Consider the following 25,159-nt stretch of genomic DNA (forward strand, 5'->3'; position numbering starts at 1 on the left):
TATCTATATCTATCTATCCTAGTTTTTGCCAGGCTACATTTGTCTCTTTTGCATCAGTTTTTGCCACCAAAAATGCAGCAAAGCCTAATACTTGCTTTATTCGTACTCTCATGATAGCACCACGAGAGAGGATCCGCCCATCAAGGACAGGAAACCTATCAGGCTTACCTGCAGAAGAAGGAAAGGTCTCTTGCCCCAGATGGAATAGACAGGGCTGGGGGTGGTGAAGTTCCTGCCCTAGTCAGGGGGGGGGGGGGGGGTCTGAACTTCTGGAGATGCCACGGCAGGGCTCATTGGGGCACCTCCGTGTGCGTTGCGGTGATCGTGACATCCCCTCTTGCTGAGGTGGATGGTCCGCTATGTGTGGGTCCGCCTGCAGCCCTCCCCCGCTACACTATGCAGGAGATCTGTGACATTTCCGGTGCGCCGGTGGCTTCCGCCAGAAGTGGGTGTGGTTCGCGTGCGAGACCAGGAAGTATGGGACCCCATGCGAGCAAGTGAGGACACCGGAGCGGGAGCCTGTTCACCGCTGACGAAGGGCGTCCCGCCAGTGCTGCTGGGAGGCAGTAATTAGCCCATCTGGGGGGGGGGGGGTTCTTCCGGGGACCCACCACACAGTTACCAGGTATGGCCAGTATAAAAAGGAACTGGCAGCATACAGAGGTGCTTCCCAGCCCACTGTGTTTTTTTTTTCAACATGGGAGACTCACAAGAGCAGCCCTCACAACAGGCGGTGCAACGTCGTTCCCGGTCTGGGTCCAATCGTTCGAATAGGAGGTTCACCACAAAAAGCAGGAAGGTCGGTCCTATTGTTCGGCGTGATTCTCCACCGGTTAAGAAGGATTCCTCTGCTTCTACAGTACTGCATATTCCAGGGGGTAAGTGAAATTTCACACAGCAACTAGATTTTGAGCCTAATTAGATTTGGTCTTAAATTTCAGTTCAAAGCCCTTCCTTACAGAAGATTTGTGATTATTCCCTCTAGTTCCTCCCCAGAGCGGCAGTCTGCCCTCGTATCGGAGATTCAAGACCTAAATAAAGAGAAACATCCTGATTGAGGTTCCGAAAACAGAAGAGGGACACGGATTCTACTCCCCGCTCTTCCTGGTCCCCAAACCAGATGGGTGCTTCAGCACAATCATAAATTTAAGATCCTTAAATAGCCTTCTTAAAATAGATACCTTTAAAATGGAATCATTAAAAATAATAAAATTACTTTTTCCCCACTGTTATATGGTAGTTCTGGATCTTAAAGATGCATATTACCATGTTCCCATTCATAAGGATTATCAAAAGTATTTAAGGGTGGCCATTGAAATAAGAGGGGTAGTTAAACACTTCCAGTATACCGCCCTTCCCTTTGGGTTAGCTATAGCCCCAAGAGTTTTTACCAAACTAGTGACAGAAGTTATAGCCCATATAAAAGAGAGAAAGACATCTTAATAATTCCTTACCTTGATGATTTCCTGATAGTGGGGTGGGGGGGGGGGGGGGGGGAATTCCTTTGTACAATGCGAAGCCCACCTTCAAGTGACAATTTCTGTCCTAGAAGGCCTAGGTTGGCTTCTAAATCTGGGAAAAATCTAGGTTGACCCCACAAAAGGCTCAACAGTTCCTGGGGGTCATTTTAGATTCAGAAAGGCAGTTATGCCATTTAATCAGAAGAAAAGACTGCAAAAATCCAGGGCCTAGTGAAACATTGTATGGATAGACCCTCTATGTCACTTCATAAAGCCATGTCATTATTGGGGACCCTGACCTCAAGTTTTACCGCGGTGCATTGGTCCCAATTTCACTCAAGGGCTCTTAAATGGGATATATTATACAACAACTCAATTCTAGATGGTCATCTAGACCAGGAATTCACCTTGGCCCCTCGCTCCTTACAATCCCTTCATTGGTGGTTGGTACACACTAATCTTTCTAGGGGAGTCCCTTGGGAAAGTAAACCTGCTGCAGTCTTGACTACGGATGCAAGTGCTACAGGTTGGGGGAGCTCATTTTGAAGGTAACTGAATTCAGGGGACCTAGTCAACCAATTAGGTACAGTTTTCCTCGAATGTTAAAGAACTTTTGGCGGTTGATCATGCGCTCAATGGGTTCCTTGTATATTTACAGGGCCAGGATGTCCGCATACACTCAATCAAGTGACAGTAGCATATATAAATTATCAAGGGGGAACCCGTTCAAAAGACTTAATGAGAGTAGCAGACAAACTTCAGATAGCAGAACAACATTTTTTCTCCCTTTCTGCTGTACCTCTAAGAGGAAAAGAAAAAGTCAGAGCAGATTTTCTCAGCCGCAATTCCCTAAAAGAAGGAGAATGGTCCTTGAACCCTCAGATATTCTCCAAGATTGTTGCAATGTGGGGTCTTCAACAGTGGACTTGTTTGCGACAAAATACAATCGGAAGGTGGCAACGTTTTGTTCTCTAAACCCCAGAGAAAGGCCCCTGGCAGTGGACGCCTTCATGATTCCCTGGGAGTTTCCTTTGGCGTATGCATTCCCTCCCATGGTCCTGCTTCCATCAGTCCTAAGGAAAATCAGGGCAGACAAAGCAAGAATAATCCTCATATGCCCCTTTTGGCCCAAGAGGCCATGGTTCTCTTGTCTTCAGAGAACGTCAATATCAGACCCCTGGGTCCTTCCGGAGATTCCGGACCTTCTCACTCCGGGTCCGGTTTCCCATCCTCCAGCCTCAAATCTCCATTTAACGGCATGGAATATGAAAGGGCACTGTTGACCAGCAAAGGGTTTTCCACGAATTTAGTAAAACACTCTATGTAGCAGAAAGCCAGTTACTACCCGCATCTATGCTAGAACTTGGAGAAAGTTCCTGTCCTTTTCAGAATTCAAACCAGAGGATGGGATCCGTATTGGGAAGATACTAGAATTTCTACAGCGGGGTTTAGAACAGGGCCTAACCACTAGTACATTGAGGCTGAGTTCACACGATAAGTATTTAATGCGTTTCCGCGGCGTTTTTGCAGTTGCGTAAACGCCACGGAAATGCATGAAAAACGCATGGTAGAAGGGCAGCAATGTTCCCCAATTGATATCCGCATGTGCTGTGGTCAAAAATCCGCAGCATGTCAATTAATTTTGCGGAAACGCTGCTCTTTTGCCGCCATTGACTTGCATTAGACCGCATGGAATCCGCATCACTGTATATGTTGATGCGCTTTTCATGCGGTCTAATGTGCGGATGGTACCCGGGTGTGGATGAGAGGACTCTCATCCAGACCCAGGTACCATTAAAAAAAAAAGAATAAAATAAAAAATATATATATTCTCACCTTCTGACAGCCCGCGCAGCGCTCCTGCTTGGTTCGCGGCACTTCGGGGTTGAATGAAGAAGGACCTTCGCTGACGTCAGAGTCATGTGACGGGTCACGTGACGCTGACGTCGGAAGGTCCTAAAGTCTTCACTGCCGGCAGCAGAGACCGAGCGAAGCAGGATACCGGGGGCCATCAGAGGGTAAAGTATATATTTATTTTTTATTTTTTGACATTCACACACTATATAAATCCATGCCGGTTGCATGGATTTATATAGTGTGAAGTTGACAAGCACTTTCCAAGTGATGCTAAAATCGCTTGGGAAGCGCTTGTCAACCCGCATGCGGAAATGAAAGTGAAGACCGCTTCATTTCTGCATGTCCCTGGCAGGAAACCGCATGTACAATCCGCATGCGTTTTTTTCCTGCCAGAGAGATGCAGAAACGCTCAGAAAAGATCCTAGTTACTTACCGGTAACGGGATTTTACAGAGCCCATGACAGCACCACCTGAGAGAGGGTATCCGCCCACCAAGGACAGGAACCTACTGAATAAAAAGGCGGTACCTCTCCTCCGCATCAGTTTTTTGTTTCAGAGCATGAGAGGGCCTCCGAAGACAGGTTAATACATAACCACCACCTCAACATATGTACTAAACACCTTAAAAAAAGTGCACACCACAGTGATAAAGGGGAGGGAATTAATAGGGTGCTGTCATGGGCTCTGTAAAATCCCGTTACCGGTAAGTAACTAGGATCTTTTCCCCTTCTCCCATGACAGCACCACCTGGGAGGTTTATAGAGATTAAATACCAGAGGGAGGGATCACCGCTTGCAACACCCTTCTACCAAAGGACAGATCAGTAGAAGAGGAAAGGTCAAGACGGTAATGTTTGTAAAATGTAGCAGGGGGATGACCAAGTTGCCGCCTTACATATAATGTCGATGGGCACATCCGCCTTCTCAGCCCAGGAAGCAGCTACCGCTCTGGTGGAATGGGCCTTCAGGTTCTCAGGAACCGGCAGATTGCTAGAAGAGTAGGCTAAGGTAATAGTATCCCTGACCCATCTAGCTATGGTCCCCCTTGTAACCTTAAGTCCTTTCCTAGCCCCCTGAAAGGATATAAATAAAGCGTCACTCTTTCTCCAGGCTTTTGTCACTTCCAAATACTGGACTAACACCCTCCTAACATCTAAGGTGTGAAGCTTATATTCCTCAGAATCCCTAGGATTAGGATAGAAGGAAGGGAGAGTGATTACTTGCGTCCTATGGAACTTGGAGACTACCTTTGGAAGATAGGCCGGGTCTGGTCTTAAGATTACTCTATCCATACATACTTGAGTGAATGGATGGTTAACGGATAGTGCGTGTAAGTCACTGACTAAGAGCTGATGTCAGGGCCACCAATAGCGCAGTCTTTAAAGTTAAGATTTTTTCTGAAACCTTCTCTAAGGGCTCGAAGGGAGGTTTGGTTAATGCTTCCAGAACTAAATTAAGGTCCCAAGGAGGCATTCTTGGAACAGGAATAGGTCTGGATCTATGACAGGCTTTAATAAATCTAATGATCCATCTATTTGCTGCCAAGTCATAATTATACAGTGCCCCCAGAGCAGATACCTGTACCTTAAGAGTACTGGTGGCTAGTCCCATGTTTAACCCCTTCTGGAGGAATTCTAGTATGGCCTCAATAGGAACCCTCCCTTTGGCAGACTGACCCGAGGTAGACAAGAACTTAGCCCAGGTTCTACCATAGATTCTAGTTGTTATCGGCTTTCTACTTGCTAGAAGGGTAGTAACGATCTGGAGAAAACCCCCTTTGCGTCAATAGCGACCTCTCAAAATCCAAGCAGTCAAATGCAGGCCCGCTCTTTGGGGATGACAGACTGGGCCCTGCCTGAGGAGATCCGGGATGTCCGGAAGAACCCATGGATCTGCTTGGGACATTCTCTTCATCCAAGTGAACCATGGTCTCTTGGGCCAGAACGGGGCGATCAATATAACCCTCGCCCGTTCCTCTCGGATCTTCCTCAGGATAGTAGGGATCAGTACTAAAGGGGGAAAGGCATAAGCTAGAGTGAAATCCCACTGAATCTGCAGCGCGTCCACCGCAAACGCCCCCTCTTTTGGATTCAGGGAGCAAAAGGTTTCGGTCTTCCGATTGTGTCTGTTTGCAAACAGATCTATCTGGGGCTGTCCCCACCGATCCACAATCTGCTGAAAAACGGCTGGATTCAACTCCCACTCTCCTTGTTTCAAGATGTGACGACTCAAGAAATCGGCCTTTATGTTCTCTTCCCCTTTTATATGCAGTGCCGAGAGCGTAACCAGCCGACTCTCGGCAAACCTGAAGATCTGATCCGCTATTAACATCAGAGGGAGAGACCTGGTACCCCCCTGATGATTGATGTAGGCGACTGTTGATCTGTTGTCTGACATTATCCTGACGTGAGGACCCTGAAGAACAGAACTGAATTCTTTTAGCGCGTTTCTGGCTGCCAACAGCTCTTTCATGTTGGAAGAGAGGCTTGTCTTGCTGTCCGACCAGAGGCCTTGTACAGAACGATCCCTTAGGTGAGCTCCCCAACCTTCCGCACTTGCGTCTGTTGTAATTGTATCCGACACCTGGAAGGTCCAAAGAACCCCCAAAGATAGGTTGACCGGAGATGTCCACCAGTCCAGGGAGTTGATCACAACATCTGGAAGAGATATTTTCCCATTCAGGCGACCTTTGAGGCGCCTGTCCGCTGCCAGAATCTCCTGTTGAAGACATCTGGAATGGTGCTGGGCCCACTGAACCGCCGGAATGCAAGACGTCATTGTACCCAACAGAGACATTGCACTCCTCAGGGTGATGGTCGGATTGCTGACAATCTGAGATGTTAGGGATCTGATCTTCAGTTTCTTTTCCTCTGGCAGAAGACAGGTTTGGTTTTCCGAGTCCAGAATGAGACCCAGGAAAGACTGAACCCTCTTTGGTTCCAGCCTTGACTTCTCCAGATTTAACAGCCAACCTAGGCGTCTTAGACTGGCCATGACGTCCGCCAGGGCTAGAGCACAGAGTTGACTTGATCTGCCCACTACTAAGAAGTCGTCCAGATAAGGGATGACTAAAATATCTCTTTCCCTCAAGTGCGCTGTGACCTCCAGAATGATTTTTGTGAAGACTCTCGGCGCCATGGAAATGCCAAAGGGAAGAGCTGCGAACTGAAAATGCCTTACGTGCCTGCCGAATTGTACAGCTACTCTTAGAAACTGTTGATGATCTGGCAAAATCGGGACGTGGTAGTAGGCGTCCTTCAGATCGAGGACGCACATAAAACAGTCCGGAAATAACATCTTTATGGCTGATTTTATTGTTTCCATCTTGAAAGGCCTGTAGATTAAATGGTCGTTCAGTCTCTTTAAGTTCGCAATGGTCCTGAAGGAGCCGTCCGGCTTCTTTATCAGGAAGAGGGTCGAATAGAATCCTCTTCCTTGCTCGGGTGCAGGTGTTTCCACCAGAACTCCTTTCCTGAGCAGAGAGAGAACTTCCTGCTGTAAGGCTATCTGTTCCGCTAAACCTCTGGGGGCTGATATTTTGACAGTGTTCTTGGGCCTGCTCTTGAACTCTAGTGTGAGCCCCCTCCTGATTATCCCTAAGATCCAAGAATTGGATGAAATTTTCTTCCAGGCAGGCAGCAAGTGGGACAATCTTCCTCCCACCTGGGGGGAACTGTCACTTAGGGGCTTTCTTATTCTCGGAGGAGGGACCCCCAAACATGAAGCCTCTGCTATACGGCTTTCGGTCTTTCCAGCTACCTTGGTCTCTGGGAGCTTTACTGCGGCTGTATTTTCTCTTCCGAAAGGAACTGTTAAATCGGGAACCAGACACCGTGGGAAATCCATGTTTTTTGTCTGCGGCTTTATCTAGGATGTCATCTAGACCTTTGCCGAACAAGAAGTCCCCCTCACAAGGGATTGAGCACAGTTTAGACTTTGACTGCACATCTCCTGGCCAGCTCTTGAGCCATAGCGCCCTACGGGCTGCATTAGAGAGGTTTGCAGACCGGGCAGCCAGCCTAACTGAATCTGCCGATGCATCTGCCAGGAATGCAGCCGCTCCCTGCACAAGAGGAAGGTCTGATAGAATTTTCTCCCTGGACACATTCCCCCTGATCTGGTCTTCCAATTATTGAAGCCAGATCATCATAGATCTAGCAGTGCAGGTCGCTGCTACTGCCGGTTTAAGGGCCCCTGCTGACGACTCCCAGGTTTGCTTAAGGAAGGACTCCGCTTTTTTATCCAGCGGGTCTTTTAAGGCTCCTAAATCCTCAAAGGGCAGAGTGGATTTTTTTGAAGATTTTGAAATGGCCACGTCAATCTTAGGGGTTTTGTCCCATTTAGCCGCATCCTCATCCTCAAAGGGGTACCTCCGCTTGGAGGATGACAGCAGCTGACCCTTCCTCTCCGGTTTCTTCCATTCCCTTTCTATCAGAGATTTAATCCTGTCATTGACCGGGAATGAGCGTCTCCTCCTTTGGTCTAAGCCCCCGAACATAACATCCTGGACTGTTCTGGGCACTTTGGTATCGGTAATACCCATAGTCCCTCTGACGGCTTTAACTAGTCTCTCAGTATTATCAACCGAAAAACAAGGTCTGCCCCCCCCATTATCATCCGAAGACTCCGATGACGATGAGGAGTGATTAGAGGAGGAAGGCAGTTCTCTCGTAAAACGGGACTCCACTGGATTCCTCTGATTCTGAAGAAACTAGTTTTCGCTTCTTCTTTTTGAGTGAGGTTAAGCCTCTTAAAGACTCTCTGACCTCTGTCTGGATTAGATCCTTTAATTCTAAAGAAAACCTGGGGGGACTCCTCTGCAATGGTTTTCTGAATACAGTCTGAGCATAGGTTTTTGGCATAGGAGGTGGGAAGACCGATTTTGCATAAAGCACACTCCCTGTTTTTATTTTTAGCACTACACTTCTTCGCCTCCTGCCCCAAGAAATAAAAGGAGAAGAAGGAGGAAAAGAGAGAGAGAGAAGAGAACATTATTCAAGGTGAGACTTTCACGAAGATCACTCACCACACTGCCGTTCAGACTAGGGTACCGGAGGCGGTGGTTGCCGTTCACATGAGGGCTCCCATCTGGCGGAGGTGGACTGACGAAGTCTTTTCTGACTAGTCTTGCCGGAACTCGTACGCCCCTCACTGCTGTGACTTTGTCGATGGGAAGATTCCCGTTCCATTTGTTTGAGCTGCTTGCGCTGCTTTGATGGCTGTGGCTGCTGCTGTACTTCCTGTGGCGGTGACAGCTGCTGCCCAGGTGACTGCGGTTCCTCATTCATCATGGCGGGGATGCAGACACCGCCATCCTGATTGCTCCCCATCCTTAAAAGCAGTAGTGCTCCACCTCCTTTAGGCTCCTCCCCTTCCGGCAGCGTGCTCATCTCTCTTTTTCTTTTTTAAATTTTAGCCAGCTGGCGCGCTACCCGCAGATCCACCTGCCTCTGCGCGTGCGCAGCCCAGCGGCACCCGGCGCGCTTGCAGCAGGATGACAGCTTCCCACCCGCGCATGCGCAGACCCGGTTTCCGGCGCACTCCGTGATAGGGCGCGTCAGCACCCCGCGCGTGCGCAGCCCGGACTTCCGGCGCGCTCCGTCACAGGGTGCGACGCGACCCCCACGTGCGCAGCCCGGAAGACCTGCCAGCCGGCGCGCTCAGTTCATCTTTGCGAGGCGCAGACCCGGCCGCAGGCCCCGGCGCACGCGGGGAGGCATCCAAAGGAAAACACCACCTCCTCCCCACACGCAGACCCGGGCAGCAGCCAGACGGGCTGGGAACAGGGACCATCTGCTGCTTCCACGGCCTCCAGGCCGCACCGTCCATAATCCAGGTACGTGAGGTACCACCTGGTGAGGCTCCCATCAGGGACAGGAACCAAAAAACTGATGCGGAGGAGAGGTACCGCCTTTTTATTCAGTAGGTTCCTGTCCTTGGTGGGCGGATACCCTCTCTCAGGTGGAGCTGTCATGGGAGAAGGGGAAAAAAATCCTGAGCATTTCTGCATCGTGTGCACATACCCTGAAAGTACAAGTTTCAGCTTTAGGAGCCTCATTTTCTTTTAGCGGCTAATTATTGGGTAGCACGGTTTATAAAAGCCTCTTTCAGGTGTAGACCTATTAAATCCAGATCCTCTCCCTGGGATTCAAACCTGGTCTTAAATGCCTTGACTAACCCTCCCTTCGAGCCCCTAGATTCAGCCTCCCATAAAAGTATTCTTCTTAAAACAGCCCTGTTAGTGGCCCTAACTTCAGCCAGAAGAATAAGTGAGATACAGGCTCTCTCTATATCCCCACCGTTTACTCGAATTCTGGATGATAGAATTGTACTAAGGCCGGACCCGGCTTTTCTTCCAAAAGTAGTCTCACGATTTCATAGGACTCAAGAGGTAAATCTTCCAACTTTTTGTTTTCCCCCTAAAAATCTGAAAGAGGAGAAACTACACACATTAGATGTTAGGAGGTGCGCACTTAAGTATTTGGAGGTCTCACAGAGTTTTAGGAAAGATAGTTCTCTATTTATATGCCATCAGGGGGCTAGGAAAGGTTGTAAAGCTTCAAAATCTACAATTGCGAGGTGGGTTAGAGAGGCCATCACCCTCGCCTACTCTTCGGAAGATAAGGAAGTACCAGAGGGGTTGAGGGCACTCCACCAGAGCAGTAGCAACTTCCTGGGCCGAGAAGATGGGGGTTTCCAGCGAAGACATATGTAGGGCTACCACCTGGTCTTCTCCCTCCACCTTCTATAGGCATTATAGGTTAGATTTGGGCGATTCCTCTGATCTCACCTTTGGGAGAAGGGTGCTTCAAGCTGCGGTCCCTCCCTAATCTCCTTAGTCTCTGTAATTCTCTTGTGGTGCTGTCATGGGAGTACAAATAAAGCCTTAGTTACTTACCGGTAACGGGATTTTTCGGAGCCCATGACAGCACCCTTCTATTCCCTCCCTACACTGGTGTTTTGCACCCCCGTAAGGTCATTTTCCTTTTTTGCACCCTCGGTGGAAGTTAAAGTCATTGGCTTAAAATGAATTTGTGTTTTTTGTCTTGTTGTAATTAAACTTGGCGGTCCTCTCATGCTCTGTTAACTTAAACTGAGGCAGGAGAGAGGTGCCGCCCTTTTTAACCTGTAGTTTCTTGTCCTTGATGGGCGAATCCTCTCGTGGTGCTGTCATGGGCTAAGAAAAAACCTGTTAAAGGTAAGTAACTAAGGCTTTTTTGCACTACCCATTGCTTTCAATGGGTGAAACACAGGCAAAAAACACAACATGTTAACATAGCCTTAGTTATACAATACAAACTTCTTCACAGTTCAGCACAGCAATATTCCTCCTTCCTCATCTATGACCAAAATCCTACCAGTGCGCTCCATTCTGCAACTAATCCAAGACTAACGTCCTCCATAATCCGAACCTCCTACCTCAGTCTTCAAGACTTCTCTAGCGCTGCGCCAGTATTCTGGAATCCACTACCCAGGAAAATCTGACTAATCACATCTCTTTAGACAGACCTATCACCTTACTAACTCTTCCTCAGAACATGGTCCCTCCTATTTATCCGTGTCCACATCCTCCATACACCCAATAGCACTTGGTAACTGTACTGAGATACTGGCAGGTGACCGGATCATGCAGCCCATTTGAAATTCTCTATTAAGGATAGCAGGACCGTACACGACAAGCACTTTCTACCCATTGTGTCCCCCACCTCCCCATTTCCTTACAGATTACAAGCAGGGTTCACTCCTGTAACCATTGAGCAGTGTGTTATTTTTGTAATGACTATTGTCTGTACATGTCCACACAATTGTTAAGAGAAGTGGAAAATGTCAGTGGTATAGAATAAAAGATTATCTGCATTAAATCCGTTATATAGCACAGAGCATGACCAGAACAATCAGTGCTCAGAGACATCGATAGTAAAAGAGGACACGTTTAATAAAAAAAAAATAAAAAATAAATTTGCAAGATGTAAAGGCAAACAGTCTCTAAACAGATTTTTTTTTTTATTTTGAATGAATCATTATAGTAAAAACAAAAAAACTAAGAAAAAAAAAAGGAAAATTTGAGTTTACATTTTGCTTAATTTGTAAATTTCTTTTCAAATATGGAATCCATTATGAACAGATTAGGGGATATGTGAAGAGCATTCGAATACCTTCATATCTATTAGGTCAGGTGATCATGCACATGCCTGGAAGAAACTGCAAGATGTGGTAGTGTATAGAGTGCACACAGACCAGCTACACATGCACTCTTTATACACCAACATCTTGCAGTTCCTTCCAGGCATGATCACATGACCTGAAAGATCTATGCCAATAACATGCATATGTAGCAGGGCTGTGTGCGCACGCAAAATGTCAAGGTTGTCACAGCAGTAATGGGTTGTTGTTAAAAGAAATGTGACAGGCAGCATGTCAGGCAATAGCTGTATGATTTCAGCCATATATAACTCGGAAACGCAATAAAACAGTTTAAAAGCTGCTGGCGATCGAGCCGCACAAAATAGAGAGGAGGAGTGTCCCTGGCAGCTTCACTCCACCCATTGCCCTGGAGTGACAGGTTTCTCCCTAAACGCAAGGAGAGACATGACGCTCCAGCGCAGCAGGGAGAAGAGCACAGGACCCACCTGTCTAGGCTTGTGTGAGGCTCGGTCACCAGCGGCTTTTCTGCCATGTCTTTCTCTGAAATGCCACAGCACGGACAAGCTGTCAGGTTCCCTTTACAACTGATGAAACCTCTCTAGATAAAGCTGGTGCACTGTTACTAGCCATAATACACACTGCTGTGCAAGAGGGCTTAAGGCGTACACAAAACCCTTTATTAGGCATGCCTGTAAGGATTTCTATTTTACATGCTTCTGAAATGTCATATTATAACCCACCTGCTGCTGATAAATCATAACAAAAAAAAAAGACTGGTGAAGATTCTCTCATGCAGCAGCATTTTGCTCAATATATTAACTTGTTTGCATGAATATTTGTCAGTCAGAAGAGAAACACGTCTTCTGCATTTTGGACCAAGTCTTTGTTTCGGTTTACAAATACTTTTACATGGCGGTATTTTGCATACGTGGCTTTACAGAGCTGTTGTAATGCCAAGATGAAATAAAAATGCCCCATGTCATGAGAAGATATGCAACTTCATAAATTAAAATACATGTTCACATGTGACAAAAATCTTTATTTTATAATTGCAAAGATAATCCACCCCATACATCACTACAAGGAGCTTCCGTATTCACTAAATCTAGAATAAGGGGAGACGACCACAGACACTGAGTGCACCCTCTGCAGATGCACAGCATACTTCCCCAGCTACTCATCTGAAACCACCGTGGTTATAGGACCCTGCAGACGCGGCTGAGAATTACATCCACGAGACTGGGACGCTTCCAGCTAACACGTGATGCGGCAGCATGAAAATGTGTCACCAGGTCAGAGCGCAGAAAAAGACTTCAAGGCATGAGCTTTGCCAGCCAACAGCTAATAGTAACCTGCATGTGTTTGACAGTGGAATGTAATGTGCAGAGAAGAAATGATACAATAGCCCAAATGTGCAACTTTTTATCCACCTGAACAAATCCCAGGAACTCCTAAAATGTATAGGTTTCTCTCTGGAGGACCCAGCGTGCCAATTCGTTACACCAATGTGTTAAAGGACCGTGTAAGGCTGTGTGCCCACGATGTGTTTTTAAGCGTTTCCGCAGTGGCAAAAGCGCTGCAGAAACGCTTAAAAAACGCATGGTAGAAGGTCTGCCATGTTCCCCAATGATAATCTGCATGTGCTGTGCACATGCTGCGGAAATTTCCGCTGCGGATTATCATTGCGGAAAAAAAAGCAGCACTACCAATTATTTTGCGGAAGTGCTGCGTTTTTGCCGCCATTGACTTGCATTAGAATTCGCCAATTCCGCAAGACTGTATCTGTACTTGCGTAATTGGAGCGTTCTAATGTGCGGATGGTACCCGTGTGTAGAGGAGAGGAGAATCTCATCCACACCCGGGTACCATTAACAAAAAAGAATAAAATAAAATATAAATATATACTTACCCTCTGACAGCCCGCGCTGCGCTCCTCCTTGCTTCCCGACACTTCGCGATGGAATGAAGGACCTGCGCTGATGTCAGAGTCATGTGACGGGTCAAGCGACGCTGACGTCGGCAGGTCCTTCAACCCACCGCTGCTGGCAGCCGTGACGGTGAAGCAAGACAGCGCGGGCCATCGGAGGGTAAGTATACATTTATTTTTTTTACATTCTCTCGGTCACACGCTGTTTGCATGGATTTATATAGTGTGACTGAGTTGTCAAGCACTTTCCAAGTGATGCTAAAATCGCTTGGAAAGCGCTTGTCAACCCGCAAGCGGAAATGCAAGTGAAGAACGCTTCACATCCGCATGTCCCTGGCAGGAAAACGCATGTAAAATCCGCATGTGTTTTGTTCTGCCAGGGAGATGCAGAAACGCTCAGGAAAAAATCCTGAGCATTTCTGCATCGTGGGCACATAGCCTAATGCTTCAGTTCTCCTGTAAAAAAGGACCAGCACAAGTGTACGCAGGACAGCCTGTACTCTGTTTACCCAAAGCAGAAAAGTCTTTTTGCCACAAAATGTTTAATCAATGAAACCACATTACTACATGACATCAAAAAAAAAAAAAAAAAAAAAAAAAAAGTCTAAATTCCACAGAACACAACTATTACATTAATGGATTTAGTGTTCCCCTCCAACATTCCCAAAATGCAGCAGCTGCAGTGAACAGCTGTACACTGCGGACCCACTTATATAAAAAAAGGCTCTTGTAATATGCGGTTGGCTTGAGAACCAGAAGACAAAAAAAAAAAAATAGCCACCCCCTACCAAGCAGCTCCTCCTGAATATTTCAGACATCTGGGTGCAACTATCTCCCCTTATCAAGTAGGTGTGACCCTATATTATCTGATTGGGCCAGGTTAGACTGTGCATGTACTGTACACACCCAGCTGTCAATCAGTGGCTACTTTTCAAGGAGGAACAACAGAGGAACAGCACAAGATAAGAAACGATGCGACAAAGCAATTCGGGTGGAATGTTCACATCCCAGCACAAGTCCCTCTGGAGATCTGCCCCAGCTCGGGAAGCAAGGTCTGTGCCTTCCAGGTGTTAACAGGACCACCACCACCACCACCACCACGTCCGGCTGCAGCAGTCAGGCGACCAGAATAGAAGGTCATTGGAGGCTTCCCTGATGAGGTGCTATTTTAGTCACCTGACCAAATCAGCCTATAACACACTTAAGTGATCCTGTTGATAAGCAGATGAGGATGTATTTCTGGTATAAACACTGGAGGCCTGCAGTGGACCAACAGAGGTGACGGAAGGAGAGTATGGCATTGCTATAATGAAAGCATCCATATGTGAGAAGAAAAGAAAAAAAAAAAAAAAAGTGTGTTAACTTGGTCAGACAACCCCTTCCACTAAATCAGATGACAGCTCCCGCCTCCCACTTAGAAAACCAACAATTTTGAAACCAAACAATTGAATTCTGCAACCATTAGTAATTAGTCTAAACTACTAATAAGACAATACTGCCCTACTGGCACAGTGCCCCTACTGCCATCCGGCACTCAGGTCTAAGGATGTCAAAGCGCGACATAAGGTGCTTCAACTAAGACAACCAAGGACATCATGTTTCTGGAGAAGGCGAGACAACACATACAGTCCATGCGCCTGAGGCACGTGAGCACATAACATGAAGCGGCAACCTGAGAAACAGGCTAATAAGTAATAGTCTTCCACACAGACATCTGTGTCACCTCTTAAAAGGGTGGATAATGCGATCCAACAGCATGACGTTTCCAGTATCTGAGGACACTGCTAGGAAAAGCAAAGAGCAGCTAGTAGTGTTTAATATGTAGAAATGGTATGACTAAGATTCCCTTTAAGGCCGTATCAGTATTCTGTCACCAGGTTCTTGCTACCTCATCTGAGAGCAGTATAATGTAAGGAAAGAGACCTTGATTCCAGCAATGTACCACAGCAGTAAACAACCAAGAGTTTTTAGATGTAGCAGAGCCCAGAAAGCTGCCCAAACCTCAGCTTTCTGTATACATTGTATAGTGACAGTGAGCTGCTAATCAGTGCCTGTGGCGGGGCTGGTCTAGGAGGCTGTGCGAGACCTAGTCCAGACAGTGATAATCTTCTGATAAATCACGCTATAGAAACACAGCCTAATAAGGGACATGCCAGAAATCAGTGTCTCAGTCCTTAATCACATGCTACCCTCAGATTACATAGCAAAGCCCTGCTGACAGGTCCCCTTTAATAGACCACATGGGGGGTGGGGTGTTTGTCTGACATTAAACTATAGTGTATAAGAGAATTAGGCTAATAGGTGAAGGCTTGTCAATCAAGCAGATGGGAAGAAGCCGGAGAGCCGACCAGTGACCTCTTCTCCCCAAGTCATTTTTGAACATCTTGTTCGGTAAGGAGGGAGCATTCTGCACTTTATGCGGTCTGTGGTTTGCAGTGCCCCATCAATTCTGTTCTGATATGTTACTAGGAAAAAAAGACAAACACAAACTACTATTTACCGTGTACTGCCAGAGGTGCAGGACTTCTATATTAAAAGGGGGTTTTCCAGACTGATCGTGGACTGTCAAATGAGGACGGTGTGTAATACACACACGGTCATGATGACCCTCTGTGTTGGCAGCACAAGTGAGCAGTTATGTGACTGCTTGTACAGTTTGCAGAGAGTGAAGGGAGACTACTTTTCAGCCCACCATGCAGTAACATCTGGCCGCTGCAGACTGCACTGGATCCGCAGTGAACGCCGATAGTGTGCACATACCCTTAGATATGGCACATTGTGCGTGAAGTTACACTTCTGGCCTGATTCATCAAGAAGTTTGCCAAAATCATGATGTAAAACCACTTGAAATATTGCTAAGTGTTTGCGCAACAATTTAGCAGTTTTTGCCATTTTCTTTTTATAATTTTTACCACTTTGTGGTATTGGTATAAGTGCACACCAATTATCGGTTTGAGTACATTTCTGGCGGTGGGGCAGATCAGTTGAAAGATTAATCAAATGAAATAAAGAGGTGCATGACAATATCAAATAATTGGCCAACAGTTTAAAGAGTGTATGGGGTCCTCCTAACTCTCTGACAAATGATGCCAGGGGAGAGAAAAGTTTGGCAAGTCCATTATTAACCAGCCAAACCTTTAGCTCTCCAGGTGATAAGCCGCTGCCACGCTTTCAGCAGCAGCTCCCTCATAGGAAACAATAGTATTCTGCCCTGTATTCCTGAATATGGGGGGGGGGGTGGCAGGAGAGAGCCGTCAGCTAATTCATTCAGCTATTGTGCATGGGGAAGGGGACTTTAGGAAAAGCATCTAGTAAGGCAGTTTTGTTTTTTTTTAACCAAAAAATGAAGTTTATGCCAGACTTTAGTGATTGCAGACCAGTGCGTGTATAATAGAGGTTCTCCAGCACCTTGGAATAAAATAAACTGGATAATATTCAACCTTACCGATCTTGCACTAGCTTCAGTATTGTCATCTCTAGCCATGAAGTGTTAGGAGACAAGCAGTGATCTCAGTGGTGCTTGCAGCAATGGCCACATCATCACTGGAGGAGAGGCTATGGAAGCCCTGACAGCAGCACAGGGTCCAAAAAGCCCCTATAAACAGTACATGAAAGTTGGTGGAACATGCTGTTTTTTTGGTGGGATCTGCCAACTCCTAACTCTTTCCCAACAAATGATGTTGTGAGAGGAAACAATTTGGTTTTTAAACTTTCAACAAGGGCTGTGGAGTCGGAGCCCATTTTGGTGGAGTCGGTACAAAAATGGACCGACAGACTCTTAAAATATATAATAAATTGGGTACAGTAGTTCAATTCAGTTTGAAAGGAATATTTTTTCATAAGAATTTGGGAAAGTTATGAAATGTCCTATAAATGTCTGTCTTATTCCTGATCTAAGGGCCTAGACCAGGGGTCTCAAACACGCAGCCTAATGACCACATGCGGCCCGCAGGCATCGGAGCCCCGTAATGGTTGCGGCCTAGTCCTGAGGGCCACTGAAGTCAGTGATTCTTTTCAGTTGAATGTCCTACAAGATGAGGACCGGGATGGGCACATTACTACAAGATGAGGAGACTACTACAAAAAATTAGTTCGAATTACTATATGGTGCCAATTGAAAGGGGAAAAAAAAAAAAAAAAAAAAAAAAAACTGTATGTGGCCAATTAGGGGACACAAAGAAAATAAAAATTGTAAAACACTCAACTTGTAAAAACTATAAAACCGTACCATAGCCCATAAATATGCCATTTAAAAGAATAAAATAAAAATACCAAAAAAGTTCAAAAATGATCCAAAAGGTGTATAGAAAAAACAATATGGTATCATTAAAAATTCCGTATCAGCCTGCAAAGAATGCGGCGTTTCAAATTTACATTTTTTCTATGTGCGGCCCATATACTTAGCAGAGTTTGAGACCCCTGGTCTAGACTTTTAGCGGAGATGAATCTGTGTTACAGTAAATTTATCACTTAAACATGAGCCGTGTATGAGGGAGTCGGAGTTGTGGAAATTGAGGAGTCGGAGGTTTGGCTTACCAACTCCACAGCCCTGCTTTCAACAGATGATATTTTCTTGTGAATCTCCCCTGAAAACAGAATCCATATATTATTGTATACCAATCTCAAGGTTTAGGCTATGTGCCCACGATGCAGAAATGCTGCAGATTTTTTACGCTTCTCCCGGGCAGGAAAAACGCATGCGGTTTTTTTACATGCATTTTTTTCCCGCCAGGTAGAAGCGTTTGTGAAGCGCCTTTGCATGCATTTCTGAATGCAGGTTATCAAGCGCTTTCCCAAGCGATTTTAGCATCACTTGGAAAAGTGCTTGACAACTTGTTCACATTATATAAGGCCAAGCAACCAGCATGGATTTATAGTAGTGTGACCAAGTTAGTTAAATAAAAGAGAAATTGTAAAAAAAAAATAATAAAATGAAGTTTATACTCACCTTCCGGTGTTCTCTCTGCCGCGTCCGGTGTGTTGGGCGGCTCGCGGTGATGTGAAGGACCTGCGGTGACGTCATTGAGCCATGTGATGGGTCACATGACTCAGTGACGTCATGGCAGGTCCTTCACAACAGCGGGAGCATTGCAATAGACTGGACGGAGCAGACAAAACACCGGGAGGACATCAGAAGGAGAGTATAAACTTTATTTTTTATTTTAAATTCTTTTTTTTTTTTTACAGTTTCTATGGTACCTGGGTACCATAGAAACTGTAAAAAAAAAAAAAGAATTTAAAATAAAAAATAAAGATGAGAATCTCCTCTCCTCCAGACTTGGGTACCATCCGCACATAGAAACGCATAATATCCGTGTGTACAAATGTACTGACACGGATATTATGCGTTTCAATGCAAGTCAATGGCGGTGATTACGCTGCGTGTCCGCAAAATTAGTGGACATGCTGCGGATTTTTGAGCGCAGCATAAACGCAAATAGTCAGATGGAACTTAAGGTGCAGTTTCCCCGGCCGAGGACTGATCTTACGATAATCTTTCAGTGTAAACATACGGCCGCTCATCCAATGATTGAGCAAAACGCTCCTTTAATGAGTGAAATTATATAAAGCTTGATTAAAAATAATCATTGGCGGCAGCATATCGACCTGTGTATACAAGAACAATGACATCCTATGCGCAGGGCGATCTATTACCGTGGTCCGTCTGTATAAACCGGCTATTAGTGATCAGTAATTATTTGTCAATTAGCAGTCATTTAGTTCCCCAGGTCAGAATTTTAGGCTACGTTCCTACTAAGGGTTTGCATGCTTTTCTTAATGCTGCGTTTTCTGGTCTCCGTTGGTGTTTCATGCTTTAAATGGGTTGTCCACTACTAGGACAACCCTTTCTTGATGTAAAATGTTTGGCCCCAATAAAAAAAAAAAAAAAAAAAAAAAAAAAAAAAAAAAAAAAAACACACAACACACCTTATACTCACCTCTCGTGCCGACACTCGCGGTGCCAGGACTCCCGTGCGGTTCTATGACACGTGGGGCCCTGGCACCCAAATCACTGTCACTGCCTTCTTACAAAATTGAACATGAAGAGGAAGTCAGATCAGCTGCAGCCTGGACTTCCTCTTCATGTTCATTTCGTCCGAAGGCAGAGACAGACGCCAGCGCCGATTGGGCGCGGGGCTCACATGTCATACAACCGCATGAGGGTCCTGGGACTGCGAGTGTCGACACCGCTGGAACGGCTCCGGCACAAGAGTCGAGCGAGTATAAGCTTTTTTTTATTTTATCGGGGCCAAACATTAAGATAAAGAAGGGATTGTCCTAGTATTGTACAACCCCTTTAAATTATGCTGCTTTGTTTTAGCCACTTCCAAGTATTTGGCTTTGACAAAACTTTATTGACATACTTAAGCGCGGATTACATGCATTCGATGCGCTTCCGTCGTGGAAACACATGTGCATGTTTTACCTGCATATTTCCCACATGCAAATCTATGGGGAAAAGCTGCACAAAAAAAAACTCAGCGCACCCGCAAGAGACATCGACATGTTGCAGATTTGAAACTCGCACTGCAGGTCAGTTTATGCTGAGCAACAAAAAAAAAAAAAAACAAACAGTGGGCAGGAGATTTCTATAAACCCCATCCACTTTGCTGGAACTGTAAGACGCTGCGTTTTTGAAGCTGCAGAAATATGCAGCGTCAAAAGCTCATCGTGGAAAAGTAGCCTTAGATTCCAAGTTCAATAATCGGGAAGGGGAGTAAGGAATTAAATTTGCTATTCTAGACATTTCCTTAATGTCCTTGGTTGGTCTGATGCCAAGTGGAGAACAGAAGATGTCTGCAAGTTCAGCCACTTCATGTAGACTTGACATCTATAACCTGAGAGATCCCATTGTGATGAGACGCACAGAAGTCAATAGACAGCCCATGCGGCTGCCACATGTGCTACATTCCCATTGTTTTTTTCCCCCTATTCTTTTCAATGTGTTCAATCTAGACCTGGCATTATATGACTTCTGACACTCAGCAGCACAAAGCAGCAAACAGCAATCTATAGTTCCAGTACGAGCCCTATTATAGCAGGGGGCAGTAAGCAAATATAATTACAGCACAGCTCCCATTATAGCGGGTGGCACCCTCCAGGCATCACTATAAGGGGCCTCCACCACATGTAAAGGGGTACCGCCCATATAAATGGCAGGGGGGGGGGGTGCACCTAATAATTATATATCTATTAGGACCCCCCCTCCTTTATAAATATTAACCTCCCCTTCAGGTATAACCAGATATTGCAGACCCTTATGTATGGCTATTAGGGAGGCACTCTGCTCCATCTCGGTATAACTGTAGTTAAAGAAAAAAAAAAATTATGGGATACCCTCACCCCATATTACTACAAGGCACCCCCCCACCCCATGTATACCTATTAGGGGGCACTCCCCCCCTGCATTACTACTAGCCCCATTGTATAAGGCACCCCCTTCCCCCATGTATAACTTTTAGGGGACACGCTCCTCCCCCTGTAATACTACTAGCCCCTCCCCCATGTATAACCATTAGCCCCCCTTGTTATTATATTACTACTAGCCCCTCCCCCCCAGTATAACTATTAGGGGGCACTCTCCTCCCCTATATTACTACTAGTCCCTCCCCCCATGTATAACCATTAGTGCCCTCCTCCCCCATGTATAACTATTAGGGGGCACTCTCCTCCCCTTGTAATACTACTAGCCCCCCCCCCCCCCCCAGATATAACCATTATGGATCCCACCATGTATAAATGTAGGAGTCCTGTGTACAGCCATCGGGGATCAGTCCCCGGCCGCCCCTCGGTCCCGGTCTCCCCGGGAGGATGGCGGGCTGTGTCTAGGCCGCGGCCTGCAGTCCCCTCCCCCCACATTACCGGTCATTGAGCTGGTCCTCGGTGCCGGGCAGCGGATGGACCACGAAGTGTATGGACGTCATGGTGCCGAGAGCCCGGGAGCTTCACCAGCGAATCCCGGACCGAGCTTGAAATTAAGACAAGTGAAGAAAAAAAAAAAATGTCTGCTGCCTCCCGTGCGAGGCGGAGCTGCGGCCTCCGCTGCTTCACTGTGCAGATAGCGGGGTCTTCTCATGAAGGGACTCTCCTTCGGTTTTATGTTTCCTTAAAAGTCTCCCGCGACAAGAAATATAAAATAAGATAAGAAAAACAAACAACGAAATGAGTTGGAAACGGTCAGAGATCCGGCGGCACCTCTAGCACTCCGCCGCCATCTTGCAGACTCCCAGCAGTTTGTCTCTCTCTCTTGCTAAACTGTATGGGCTCCTAATATGTATGACGTCAGGCGGTCACGTGGCAAGGCCGTCACGTGGTCGCTTTGGCAGGCGGCTTCCGGTCTCTTCTAGAGCGCGCGGAGGCACTGAGCTGCTAGCAAAGGGGGGAGAGGTCGCAGGAGGGGCGGAGCTCGTGTAGATGGCAAGGGGGAGTAGTGTCCACAGAGTGAACATATGGGCGGGGCATAGAAAAGGAGGGGTCTGTGAGGTTTTGTAAAGTGTAGTAAGCGGGGCGGGGTTTAGGGGGCTTTGTGGAGTGTACTGGTGGGTCAATGGGGGGCTTTGTGGAGTGTACTGGGTGGGTCTATGGGGGGCTTTGTGGAGTAACATAGTTTTTAGGTTGAAGGAAGACTAAGTCCATCTAGTTCAACCCATAGCCTAACATGTTGATCCAGAGGAAGGCAAAAAAAACCCATGTGGCAAACACTAAGCTCCACATTGGGGAGAAAAATTCCTTCCCGACTCCATACGACAATCAGACTAGTTCCCTGGATCAACGCCCTATCAAGGAATCTAGTATATATAACCTGTAATATTATACTTTTCAAGAAAGGCATCCAGGCCCTTCTTAAATTTTAGTAGTGAATCACTCACTACAACATCATGCGGCAGAGAGTTCCATAGTCTCACTGCTCTTACAGTAAAGAATCCCCGTCTGTGATTATGATTAAACCTTCTTTCCTCCAGACGTAGAAGATGCCCCCTTGTCCCCGTCTCAGGCCTCAGAGTAAAAAGATCAGTAGAAAGGTCTTTGTACTGTCCCCTCATATACTTGTACATAGTAATAAGATCACCTCTAAGCCTTCTTTTTTCCACAGTAAACAACCCCAAGTGTAATAACCTGTCTTGGTATTGCAGACCCCCCAGTCCTCTAATAACCTGTCTTGGTATTGCAGACCCCCCAGTCCTCTAATAACCTGTCTTGGTATTGCAGACCCCCCAGTCCTCTAATAACCTTGGTCGCTCTTCTCTGCACCCGCTCTAGTTCAGCTATGTCTTTCTTATACACCGGAGACCAGAACTGTACACAGTATTCTAAGTCTGGTCGCACTAGTGACTTGTATAGAGGTAAAATTATGTTCTCCTCATGATCATCTATGCCTCTTTTAATGCATCCCATTATTTTATTTGCCTTTGCAGCAGCTGCCTGACACTGGCCACCAAACGTGAGCTTGTCGTCCACCAATACACCCAGGTCTTTTTCAGTTACAGTTTTGACCAGTGTTTTACAATTAAGAAATATAAATATACATTTTATTTCCTCTGCCCAAGTGCATTACCTTACATTTATCCCCATTAAAGCTCATTTGACATTTATCAGCCCAAGCTTCTAGTTTACATAGATCCTCCTGTAATATAAAACTGTCCTCCTCTGTATTGATTACCCTGCAGAGTTTAGTGTCATCTGCAAATATTGAAATATTACGCTGTAATACTGTGTACTGGGTGGGTCTATGGGGGGCTTTGTGAAGTGTACTGGGTGGGTCTATTGGGGGCTTTGTGGAGTGTACTAGTGGGTCTATAGGGGGCTTTGTGGAGTGTATTAGTGGGACTATGGGGGGCTTTGTGGAGTGTACTAGTGGGTCTATGGGGGGCTTTGTGGAGTGTACTAGTGGGTCTATGGGGGGCTTTGTGGAGTGTACTAGTGGGACTATGGGGGGCTTTGTGGAGTGTACTAGTGGGACTATGGGGGGCTTTGTGGAGTGTACTGGTGGGTCTTTGGGGTGGCTTTGTGGAGTGTACTAGTGGGACTTTGGGGGGCTTTGTGGAGTGTACTGGGTAGGTCTATGGGGGCTTTGTGGAGTGTACTGGGCGGGTCTATGGGGAGCTTTGTGGAGTGTACTAGTTGGTCTATGGGAGGCTTTGTGGAGTGCAGGGTGGTCTGTGGGGGCTTTGTGGAGTATACTGTGGGGGGCTTTGTGGAGTGTACTGGTGGGTCTATGAGGGGCTTTGTGGATTGTACAGGGTGGGTCTGTGGAGGGATTTGTGGAGTGTACTGATGGGTTTATGGGGGGCTTTGTGGAGTGCACTGATTGTTCTATGGGGGGCTTTGTGGAGTATACTGGTGGGTCTATGGGGGGGCTTTGTAGGGTGTACTGGTTGGTCTATGGAGGGCTTTGTGGAGCGTACTGGGTGGGTCTATGAGGAGTTTTGTGGAGTGTACTGGGTGGGTCTATGGGGGGCTTTGTGGAGAATGCTGGGTGGGTCTATGGGGGGGCTTTATGAAGTGTACTGGTTGGTCTATGGGGGGCTTTGTGGAATGTACTGGTTGGTCTATGGGGGGCTTTGTGGAGTATACTGGTGGGTCTATGAGGGACTTTGTGGAATGTACGCACAAATTTGTACACACAACAATTTTTAGCCCAAAATCCGACTTCATCATTTGCCAAGTGGATCCCTGTAGACTCCATAAAAATGATGAAGTTTTGGGGCCTGGTTCTTCACATGGGGATACGAAGTAGCCAGAAATTAAGCAATATTGGGTCTTGACGTTTTGTATAATACTCCACTGTTCCGCATGGATATGCCCCGAACATGCTTTGACCCCATCCCCAAATTCTTACATTATAATGATAATGCACTGTGACCTCCTCAAGATGACCCCAACTTTGACCGACTTTTCAAAGTTCGGCCGGTCATTGAGCACTTCAGCAACAAGTTTGCTGAGGTGTATAACCCCCAAAGGGACATCTGCGTGGATGAGTCCCTAAACCATTTCAAGGGGAGGCTCAAATTCCAGCATTACCTGCCCAGTAAGAGGGCCAGGTATGGAATTAAACATTATAAGCTGTGTGAGAGTACCTCAGGGTACACCCACAGGTTTAGCGTTTATGAAGGGAAGGACACCCATAGTCAACCCCCTGAATGCCCCCCTGTCCTGGGAGTGAGTGGGAAAATTGTGTGGGATTAGGTGCACCCACTGCTGGATCAAGGTTATCACCTATATGTGGATAACTTTTATACCAGCATCCCACTCTTCAAGTCCCTCTGCACGAGCTACTGCAGCCTGCGGTACTGTCTGCCAGAATCAGAGAGGCCTCCCTAGGACGTTAATTGAGCAGCTGCTCAGAAAGGGCGAGAGCAGAGCCCAATGTAGGGACAACCTGCTGGTGATCAAGAACAAGAGGGATGTTCTTTTCTTGACCACCATACATAGTGATGGCTGCACCCCAACACCTGTATGAGGTTCCTCTACACAGGTCCACAAACCAAACTGTGTTCTGGGATACACAAGTACATGGGGGGAGTTGATCTCTCTGATCAAGTCCTCCAGCCGTACAGTGCCATGAGAAAGGCTAAAGTGTGGTACAAGAAGCTGGTCATGCACATCGTACAGATGGCAATGTACAACGCTTTCCTGCTATCACGATGTGCAGGCCAGACTGGGACCTTCCTTCAGTTCCAAGAAGTTGTGATCAAGGCCCTAATATTTGACAGTCAGGAAGGAGGGGACCCCAGTACTTCCGGAACTGAAAGTGCCCGTATTGTACCAGG

General features: G+C 46.5%; 1 protein-coding gene across 10 annotated transcripts in view; it reads right to left on the reverse strand.

Annotated features, from left to right (window-relative positions):
- UBR5 (ubiquitin protein ligase E3 component n-recognin 5) overlaps nt 1-21,658 on the reverse strand; it is a 76,610-nt gene extending 54,952 nt beyond the window's left edge. For all 10 annotated transcript variants that reach the window (XM_073679692.1, XM_073679691.1, XM_073679688.1 and 7 more), the window contains exon 1: nt 21,252-21,658. In XM_073679692.1, the coding sequence (XP_073535793.1) occupies nt 21,252-21,313 (62 nt within the window). In that variant the 5' untranslated portion in view covers nt 21,314-21,658. The remainder of the gene's footprint in view (nt 1-21,251) is intronic.
- Between the last annotated feature and the right edge of the window lie 3,501 nt (nt 21,659-25,159).

This window comes from Phyllobates terribilis, unplaced genomic scaffold, assembly GCF_046119375.1.
Source record: "Phyllobates terribilis strain yellow unplaced genomic scaffold, ASM4611937v1 Scaffold_4__5_contigs__length_816908805, whole genome shotgun sequence".
NCBI classification, from domain to species: Eukaryota; Metazoa; Chordata; class Amphibia; order Anura; family Dendrobatidae; genus Phyllobates; species Phyllobates terribilis.